The 11062-nt window shown below is 32.9% G+C and overlaps 1 protein-coding gene across 2 annotated transcripts in view; it reads right to left on the minus strand.

The window, feature by feature from the left end:
- LOC106678849 (pancreatic triacylglycerol lipase) overlaps positions 1–9068 on the minus strand; it is a 25047-nt gene extending 15979 nt beyond the window's left edge. Inside the window, exons 1-5 of one of the 2 annotated variants that reach the window (XM_014417639.2) lie at positions 8651–9067; positions 6476–6547; positions 6343–6402; positions 4574–4633; positions 394–453 (exon numbers count right to left, since the gene is read on the minus strand). In XM_014417639.2, the coding sequence (XP_014273125.1) occupies positions 394–453; positions 4574–4633; positions 6343–6402; positions 6476–6533 (238 nt within the window). In that variant the 5' untranslated portion in view covers positions 6534–6547; positions 8651–9067. Of the gene's footprint in view, positions 1–393; positions 454–4573; positions 4634–6342; positions 6403–6475; positions 6548–8650 lie in introns of both variants that reach the window. The other variant, XM_067046745.1, reaches the window with a different exon arrangement.
- Positions 9069–11062: the final 1994 nt, after the last annotated feature.

Consider the following 11062-nt stretch of genomic DNA (forward strand, 5'->3'; position numbering starts at 1 on the left):
GAGAGAAATAATTTATTTATCTATGCTGCCTAAATACATTAGGTTGCTATCTCACACGGCACATATAAATAAAATGTAATGTTCTTTATAATTACAAAAGGTCTCCGAAAATTCATAAATAATTTGCACAACTTTTTTTTTTTAACGTTTGACGCCGTTTTTGGAACATTCTTAAATATTCTTAGCTATTGAAATATTGGATTTTCTAAGCAAATAAAAAAAAAAAATCAACAAATCTTAAAATTTATTTTGAAATTAAACTCAATAAGAATATAATAAATAAAAATAATTCTTTATTAGAAAAAAATTCAGAAATGATGATCATAACACTAAGGATAATAATAGATAATATTGGATGTGTAAATATTTTAAAGAAAAAATGAGAATATTTACTTCTTAATCCCTTTTGATATTTCTCTACTTCATTAATAAAAATAGCAGGGTTATTCATACCTGAAACAGAAAATAACATAGTTAATAAAAGTTAACTACTGTTACTTTTACTAACAGTTCCTAGCGGTTCCTAAAGCTTTTTAGCATCGTCATCCCTGCTAAACTCATCCAATTTTGTAGGAACCTTGAACGACTAAAAGAAATTTGTGGCACTATTGTCCTTAAAGCCGTTTGAATATTTAGGCCCAATTTGGAATATTTAAGTCATAAAACGAGGACTTAGTAACATGGAATCAATAAGATTTCTATTTGAACGTGTATGCTAAACATTAAATCATTCAAAAATCAATTATTTTGTTTTAAATTAAATTAAATCTGTACCGCTACTGGAGTGCACTACTTTGTAAGGGAGTACTGTTACTAGACCAACGGTTGTGCAAGTAGGTGATTTGGTCAGGATCACGCTCGACTGCCAGATTTTTACCCGATTATTGGTACCCAATTTAGGAGGCTGGTAGAATCCAGGAGGGCTTCAAAACCCACAAGAGTTGACTGTATCAGAAAACAATTTTCTTCTTAGCCGGATTCGAATTCGGGTCCTTGGAGTTAGTAACCACGGATCTTACCCTGCGGCTATCCGCACTCCCCCTATTATTACGTTTAGTAATATTAATTAATAGTTAATTAATAGGAAGCTATTGTATAATATTAATACTAGTTAGCTATACCAGCTAAACCTTTGTTGAGCGAGACATTGTCATCACAATAATCCTTATTAAAATTAAAATCTGTACCACTACCACCCATGAAGGGTCAGGGGTTCAGTATTTTGTAAGGAAGTATTGTTACTGAACCAACTGTTGAGCAAGGAAGTGATTTGGTCAGAATCACGCTCGACCGCCAGATTTTTACCCAATAAAGGGTACCCAAATTTATGAGGCTAATGGACCCCAGAAGGGCTTCAGAACCCACAGGATTAACTCACAGCTACTGTGTAACAAAGAACAATTTTCCGCCCAGCCGGATTCGAACTCGTGTCCTTGGGTTAGTAGTCAATAAAGTCTCTAAAGTCAATCAAAAAGATACGAATAGGCCCGTACCTATCCGTGTGTGGGATTCTTAATCACTAAAACCACCGCCCTACACCTGTTTCTCACCTTCCACGGGACCGCCGTTAGGCATTACATCATGGAGGTGATTGGCTGAGTGCCGCCTCATTGTTTTAGGCTATCTCCTGGTTCGCCTATCTTTCTCCTCATTTCTTAACTTCTGCATCACCTGTGCAGCAAATCGTTGGCCTGCCATCCAATAATCTTGGTTAAGCAGCATAATATTGACGATATTATCTGCTGTCGGGTCTGAGCCGCAAACGCGTCGGAGCTCTCTTCTTTCTTCATGAAAGCGTGGACAGAAGAAGAAAACGTGTTCTGCACTCTCTTCCATTCCTAGGCACAATGAATATTCTCCAGTCTCATCGAGCTTAAACCTATACTGGTAGGCTCGAAAGCAACCATGCCCTGTGATAAACTGGGTGATATGATAGTCTACCTCCCCGTGGTTCCTATTCACCCAGGCCTCGATGCTGGGCACCAGCCTGTGCGTCCATCTTCCACTGAATGCCAATTCCAGCGACGTTGCCATTTTCTTAGAGTCTCCTTTCTCAATGCGTCTCTTGGAATATAGTCAACATTATAATAAGAGCGGTCCTCTCATCTGCGATCAGCTCAATCGGTGGCATCCTGGCCACAACGCAAGCCGCTTCGTATGAGACTGTACGAAACGCGCTGATCACTCTTAGTGCACACCTACAATACACGCACTCCGGATTCAGGTAACCACTAGGCCCACTCTGATCTTACCTTCCGTGACAGTCTTCCGCGCCAGTAGAACCGGCAGAGCAACCACTGCGGTCTGTGTGCCAGGATACGCTACAAGCATCGATCGTACTGCTATAAGTTGTATCACTTTTCCTTCTAAAAGAGCTGTCAGAGCTTCGGCAAGCTCTTCCTTTATCGTAAGGGCATCCAAGTCTTTGATTTCAACCTGTGATTCGTGACTTGTGTCCACGCCCTAATTTGAGTGTCATTTCCTAGTGCACCAAGAGTGCGCTTCATGGTCTCCAGGGCGCCACCAGACTTCCGGTCCAATTGGATCAGTAGATTTCCTGCGTTATTTTTTCTGACCTTCGAGATATTTTTACCCAAGCCTTTCAGAGCGGGGTAGTCTCGGACCTTCCGGAGAGTATCCACAAAGGTGCTGGTCTCCGAAATCTTGATTATCAAGGCATCCGGTCTTGGTGGGTGTGAGCGTTTTCCCTTCCTAGTGTTCTTTTTCCTTCTAGAAACTCTTTGCCACGGGGTTTATGATCTTCCACGTGCTGCTGGGGCTGTTCCAAAGTTGTTCCTTTCTCTGATGCCTTCGTTTTCTCCCTTATGCGGGCGGAATCCAGTCGGGATGTCGAAGGTACTAGCTTTTCAGTTTGCCTTATTGCCCTTCCTTTCTTTGATACCTTCGACTTATTTTTAGTCGCAGCCATCTGCGTTCTTTCTTCCTGGAGTCCAGCATGTAAAGATGGAGATACCCCGAACTTCTCTCTAGGTAGTGGCGTGTCTAGTAGGGTGACCTCATTGTCTGAGTTCCAACATTTGCTTTTACACTCTCCGTTGTGTGTTCCCTCAATTTGATCTCCAGTGCCTCCAGGTAGTTTTGTATCCTACAGGTATACTCCCTTATTTCTCCGTGTACATTATATCTTTGCTGGATATACTTCTGTAGACCATTTACCACTCCAGCCAGCTTCTTCCACTCTTCTTGACAATATTCCAAACTTGTAGCTTTGGATGCCACAGTAGCCAAGTTGACAACTACTGCAGCACTGCGGTCGTTTGATGACGACGTCTGGGAGCCCGCTTGCTCGCTCTCGTCAGACGCCGGTACTGGCGATCCTACCCCCTGCATCGTATTACTAATCTCCTGCTTTGTGTGTGTGTGGTTTTTTTTGTGTTTTTTTTGAGGGTCGGTGGAAATCTTCAAAAGACACGGATAGGCCCGTACCTATCAGTGTGTGGGATTCTTACCCACTAAAACCACCGCCCTACACCTGTTCATTCCTCTTCACGGGACCGCTAGACATTACTTCATGGAGGGAAACGGTTGAGCGCCGCTTCGCTTTCTTCGCATGGTTTTCACGTTTCCATGCTAGTAACGAATTCTAGCCCTCTCTTCCTCTCTCAACCTCTTGAGGACGACTGTAGTGAATCTCTTCACTGCGTTCCCACGCTCGTCTGAGAGTAGCTTATTGCTCACCACGTTCTCTAGTGTGATGTGTCCTCCAAACACTCTCTCCAATTCACTTTTTTCTGCTGCAAAGCGAATGCAAGTGAAAAACATGTGCTTCACGGTTTCCTTGACAGTCTTGCATCCAGGGCATTCTGCGGTGTTGTCCAGTTTGAAGCGGTACTGGTAGGCTCTAAAGCATCCATGTCCGGTCAACAATTAGGTTATGTAAAAATTCACCGACCATACCACTTGCCCACATTGGGTATTAACCTGTGAGTCCACCTCCCTGAATCTGCAGCCTCCCAACGCTGCTGCCACTGGTCGATGGTTATTTTTCGCTCTTCTCTGGAAAAGTGCAAGCGTCGTCCATAGTGCCTGCTTCTTTCTTCAACAAGGAGTTCCACAGGTGACATTCGGGCTATCACGCACACCACTTCGTAGGAAACAGTTCGAAAAGTGCTAACTGTCCTTAAACAAACTGCGGTAAACTGAAACCATCTGTCTCCTGTATGATATGGTAACCATCGCTTCTTGTGTGTATGTGTGAGTAAAATTAATAAACTAATTATAGTAAACTCAATGGGGTTCTAGATGATAAATCCGTTTACTAAAGGGAAATTTATTATTTCGTCTAAAAATGAAAAGAAAACTAAATTTGCTCCGAAAGTGCTGTCATCTCTTGAAAAAAAAACTTACTGAAATTCGATATATCTAGCCTTAATATTCTTAGCTATTGAAATATTGGATTTTCTAAGCAAATAAAAAAAAAATCAACAAATCTTAAAATTTATTTTGAAATTAAACTCAATAAGAATATAATAAATAAAAATATCAAATGTGTAATAAATCAAATAAAATATCGGATGTGTAAATATTTTAAAGAAAAAAAGAGAATATTTACTTCTAACTCCCATTTGATATTTATTTTCTTCTTTAATAAAAACAGCAGGGTTATCCATACCTGAAACAGAGAATAACATAGTTAATAAAAGTTGAGTTTGTGTTACTAGAACAGCGGTTCCTAAAGCTTTTAGCATCGTCATTCTTGCTAAACTCATCCAATTTTGTAGGAACCTTGAACGACAAAAAGAAATTTGTGGCATAATTGTCATTAAAGCCGTTTGAATAGTAAGTGCGAAATATTAGTTTCAAAGGTTTTATTTGGTTCTAATTTGTTTAATGAGACCCAGTTTGTGCCCTCTGGTGAAGATTATCTAAACCACTCCCAAGTTTGGTGCAGAGTGGTTGTGTCATGTTGAAGCTATTCAATTTTTTTTTTTTTATTTTACAAAATAAACTAGAGAAAAAAATTTTGGACTAAAAAATTTTATTTTTTAATTTTATCGGAAATTCGTAATTTGAGGTTTCTTGAGATTCTAAAAACAAATATTAACTTTGTTTCCCTCCTAAAAATTCTTTTATCACACTTTGATAGGTCAGTCGGTCTGAATATTTTTAATATGGAACCGCAGTGGGAGTTACTTAGAATATTTTGGCAAATATTATGAAAACTACAACTTCGATGAAGGTAAACGTCATAAACTACTTTATAGCTCATAAACTAGCTTTAATTTTAGCACTAATAGACATCTGTAAGCCTCATGGTTCTTAAGATATAGATTTCCAACAATAAATTCACTAACAACTGATTTTTCAGTATATATTAGGGGTATTCATGATGTGTTAAATTTAAAATGTTTTACCACGTTAAATGTTATAAGTATAAGAGCTCCCAGCGGATTTTCTGAGCAACTTGTTTTATAACCTTTTATTCCAAAACTTCATATTATTGTTTAGTTCTAAGTTTTGATTAAAGTAATTTATTATAACATGCCTAAATTGAGTTAAAAGTGGAAGTTGTGTGAATGTTTGGCTACTGAGTGCCTTTTTGATCTTCTGACTTGTGAGGAAGAGATTTATTATACATTATTATTATTATTGTCATCCATTGCTTTATTAGTTATAAAACATAGGAAACAATATTAACACATTCAAAACATAAACTATGAGCAAGTAATATGTATAATACTACATTGCTTGTTACTACGACAATAAACAAAATGGTGATGTACTCAGTTGGTCTGTTTCGTGATGCTATTCTCCATTTAACAGACCCAGTAACAGACTCTCTCAACCATGTTATATGTTATATCGTTTTAAACATGGTAAAAGAAGAAAATATTTCTCTATTTAACACGAGTTTTTCAATTTAGCATGTTTTAACATGTTAAACTAAAGATCATGAATACCCCTATTTTATTAAATGCTGCTTTTTACAAAACTGTATTTCGGGAACTATTAAACGTAAACTATTACTCATATTTTAGTAAATTTACTCAACTTTATATCATGTTCTATAAGGTTTTCTAGTGTTGTGTTCATGTAGAATTTTTGTTTTTAACATTTTGAAACAGGCGCCATTTTGTATTCCCTCTGCCTATACTTTGCAAACTCATCAATGATGCGTAGTTTCCTGTATGGTAATCAAAAGTTAAGGTGAAATAACTAACATTTTTTACCGGACTCTTGTACTAATTGTGAACAGTTTAGGCAGCTTCTTTAATTTTTCAATTTTGATTTTCTGTTTTCCTAATTTTACTGGACTACAAGGTTTATTATTTGTGTTCATATTTATATCAGAAGAAAAAAAAAATTGAAACTACCACTTACCGTTCGAAGCTGGGATTGTACTTTTAATTATATTTGTAGGTGTTTGTGAGATCGAAGAACCTAAAAAGTAAAAAGTGTGTTATTATTCCAATCGATAGATCGATCAAATGGTCTAAATTAAATCACAAGTTACCTGTGACTTGTAGAAGTGATAGTGCTGCCAAAATTTCAACTGAATATAATTTCGCCATTATTATGTGATTTCCTGCAAAATAAATCTGATGTTTATTTTTTTTTTATAATTTGCTAGTATTTTTGCAGTACATTTCGTCGCTTCACCTGTCGTAATAATCCATGACTCGGAAAAATAAAATAGACGATTTACAAACTACTGTGTAATCTCAGTCATGGGAACTAATTAATGTAGGGTGGTGTTCGGATTAGCAAAAAGAATTAGGAAAGCTAGTGTAAAAAAATTCAACAATATGAATGTCCATAACTATGTATTTATTTTATTTTTTTTTTACATATTTTATTGGAAATTTGACTGTTTAAAGTTTTAAAAATAAAAAAAAAAAATGGTTTTCTTTTACATCTCCAGTAATGATTTAATTTGTTAAAACTATAAGATTGTTCATTTATAAATAAAAAAAAGTAAAAAGAATTTAACAACAAATGTTGTACTATACATATTTCTACAATTAATTAAATTAGTTTTACAGAATAAAATGATTTATACAATAAATAATTATGTATTTCTAATTTCAACAAAATATATATGAACATTTCCATAGGAATTAGATTACGCCGTATCAAAACTACATAAATTTCCACTTTCGATTTTCACGGTGATGACAATAATTTGCCTGTATATCGGGAAGTTAAAACTGTCCTTTATACATATGCACTTTTATTTGAACTTTTTTTTTACACCAGTTCGTATTACTAGAGTGTTCGGATTACACTGTATTTAGATTTTCTGAAAAAATTAAAAACAAAAATCATATTCCAGAAACATCAAGTGATAAGATATCAAAATAATTATTTTTTACTTCGAGAATTCTTTCGAGGTGTCTGAGCTGTATTTATTTTGTTTTAAAAGATTAAAATTTTTTTTTCGGACTTTTGGAGTATCGCGACTTAAGCGACAATTGTATAAACGTATTTAACCTTTTGATATATTTTTTCTGAGAAAGTTTGAACTTATCATAATAAAAATAACAATAATAATAAGAGCAATATAAACTATTTTAAGAGTTCCGCATATCCTTCAATTTTCTTTAACTGCCATCCTAACTTTGTTATCTAGACAATTAATGTTTGTTAGTAATTCGTTCCATTTCATGCCATGACATTATAATCTATAATTTCTTTTTTTATTAATAACCGACAATTCAGAGCACTCCTATATATCCAGAGTCTATTTTTCTACAACTTTAACAATAAATATTTTAAATCAGTGTGCGAATAAACTGGATATTGTTTTAACGAATTTTAACCAATCGCTACAGGCATCGTATAAATTTAAATTGGATTTTAGGGTACTTTAGGAAAAATTTGAAAAGTAATTTAGGATCCGGAAACATTCAACACTATAACCGATACGTCGTTATATCCCGGGTCGTTGTAATCGATATCTAGTGTAATTACACAATTATTTTAAAAGTATTCAAAATATTTTTTATTTTTATACATTTAATATGAGAATCTTATTCTTATAATTAATGTAGGAATTCCATTTTTATAAAATTAATATGGGAATATTATTTTGTATAAAATTTATAACGTGGATTTTAGTTCACCATGAAAAAAAAAACAGACCATCATAACCTAAAAAAATATTTTTTTATTTTTATAAATTTAATATTAGAATTTTATGTTTATTAAATTAATATCGTGAAGCATGATTTTATTTTATACAAATTAACAATTAAATAATTATTAATCATAATTTAAAAAATAATTATCAAAGCTATATACGGTTTACCTAACAAAAAAAAAGAGTGTGACCCTTGAAATATTTTTATATTGATCATAAATTTTATAAATTAGTTATTAATAACTGTTAAATATGATATTTAAATTTTCTATTCTACTGTCCTTGTTGTTATTTATTTTATATTTAATTAAATTTAAGTTTCTTTATCTTTTATATAAATTATTTTGTTATTGTTTAATATTTTTTTATTATATTTTTACTTATACATTGTAATTTTTTTTTATAGTTATTATTTTATATTTTTAGTACTATTGTTATTTATTTTTTTTTACTCAGAATACTAATACGTATTGCCCTTAATTGCGGTAGGTTATATTAATATTTTTCAATAAACACTATTAAAAAAATAATAATAATCCTCGTCCCTACCTTGGTGCAGCTAGAAACGGCTAAATACGACTGGACATTTACAACACAGCTTTAGTTTCTATAGATTATTGAATGGGAAACTTGAGGGTGGGGAATTTTCAATGTCAGGCAATCTCACTCCGTTTGTAGAAGTGTCCTGACTACTCGATTTCGCTAGCTCTGGGGTTTTTCATCAGTCCTTAACAGAACTTCTATATAATTAATATAATTAAAATTATATAGAAGTTCATATAATTTTAATTATATCACATATTATTATAACCAATACAAGGTGATTCGGAGGTTGTAGATATTAGTAATTATTTGTTTACGTACAGACCTCTTTGGGTCATAGTTAATGTAAACAGCATAGAAACTAGTAACTTATAATTGTATAATAAACAAGATATAATTGTAATGTCTTGGAGATACATTAAAAATCAGTGGTGTGTAAGCAGAGGATGGGACAAACGGATACATCATCGTGTATATCGTTTTTTCTTAGTTTTTTTACCTCACACTTCATAGTAACCTTATGCAAGAGGAGTTTATTTAGAAGTTTTACATACTCCAAGCGAAACTGCATACTATATCTATATAAAGTGGAGTTAGTAACTCTTTGTGTGTGATCAAAGATAATTAAAAATCAATTAAAAGAAATTAAATATAGATCCATGTTTAAATTTAAAAAAAATCTGCTATGGATGTTTTGAGTTGTCATTATATATGTACTTCAACCAACTATAAACTTTAAAAGAGAAAATTAAATGAATAAATTTCATCCCTTCATCGCTCATCTTTTCTTTGTCATTTGAAAACATTTTTCCTTCTCTTTATTATATTTCTTATTAAGTTCATTAAATGATGTGAAAAGCACATTGTGCAACAAATTATAATATTATTATCCATATTTCGATTTGGTACATATCTTAAATTATTAAAAAAAAAAAAAATCTGTACTCCTACAAACCATGAGAAGGGTCAGGGCCGTAGTACTTTGTAAGGAATTACTGTTACTATACCGACGGTTGTGCATGGGGGTCAGCCATAATTTAACCCAATTAAGGGTGTCCACTTTATGAAACTGAGTGGACCCCGAAGGGCTCCCAAACCCACAGGACTGACTCACGGCTACAGTGAAACAGAAAATAATTATCTGCCACAGCTGGATTCGAACCCAGGTCCTTACAGTTAGTAGCACAGTGCCTTACTACTGAGCTACCCACTCCCATCTTTACATTTTTTTTTTCGGTCAAGACTCCCATTGGAGTCCTATACTGTATACATTATTTTTAAAGTTTAATGGAATTTTAGAATTTTTAGATTTTTTTTTCTGATCCCTCTATAATAGAAATAGGCAAGAATAAGTCAATGAATTATGTGGAGGAGAAACATAATTCAAATTGAGTACTACCTTTTTCTATCATGGATATTTGAAGGTCTTAGTGAAATACTTATCTTTGTATTGAGATGCTTGTTCTGTTGAAACTCAGGCTATAATATCTGGAGGTGAGGGCCTTCCGTGAGATGATTAGTTGTGAACAGATAGGTAATTAAATAAACAAGGTAAAACATAATAATAAGAAAGAAGAAATGAAGAGAAGAAAGAAAACGAAAAGGGGGTGAGAAGAAAGGACTTAAGGAAGGGTTATGTTGTTGATAGGATTTCTGGGGCACTTTCTGCACTGCCTTTTTATTTCTAAAATAAAGAACGATATATATATTAAAATAATATGAGAATATCGTTACTATACTTCGATATCGATATTAATATGAATGTTGAACACCAAAATGAATAAGAAAAAATCAAAACAAAATACCTCCTTAAAATTTTCTATAATTTTGAACGAGATTATCGATGTTTCGATACAATAATATCGAAATATCGTTACTAATCGATATCGAAATTAATTAGAATGTTAAATATCGAGATGAATATGAATTTATTAAAACAAAATATTGATATTTCATTCCTAAACTTTCCATATAATTTTCTAGATTTCTTTAATGAATTAATGATATTTCAATTAAATAATATTGGAATATCGTTTCTATACTTTGACAACGATATTAATATGAATTTCAAATATCAAAAGGAATATGAAATAATCAAAACAAAATATCGCAATTTTCTTTTGAAATTTTCCATAGAATTTTCTAGATTTCTTTAACGAAATATCGATATTTTGATTAAATAATTTCGGAATATTGTTACTATACTTCAACATCGATATTAATAAGAATGTAAAATATCAAAAAGAATATTTAATTATTGAAACAATATATAGATTTTCTTTTTTTTTAAATTTTGAATAATTTTTTTTAAAACTGAATATTGACGTATCATTTTTAAGCTTTTCATAAAATTTTCTAGTCCTTTTAATCACAATATCGATATTTTAATAAAATAATATCGGAATATAGTTGCTAATC

Source organism: Halyomorpha halys, unplaced genomic scaffold (assembly GCF_000696795.3).
Source record: "Halyomorpha halys isolate HHAL.00 unplaced genomic scaffold, Hhal_1.1 Scaffold164.1, whole genome shotgun sequence".
In the NCBI taxonomy this organism is placed as follows: Eukaryota; Metazoa; Arthropoda; class Insecta; order Hemiptera; family Pentatomidae; genus Halyomorpha; species Halyomorpha halys.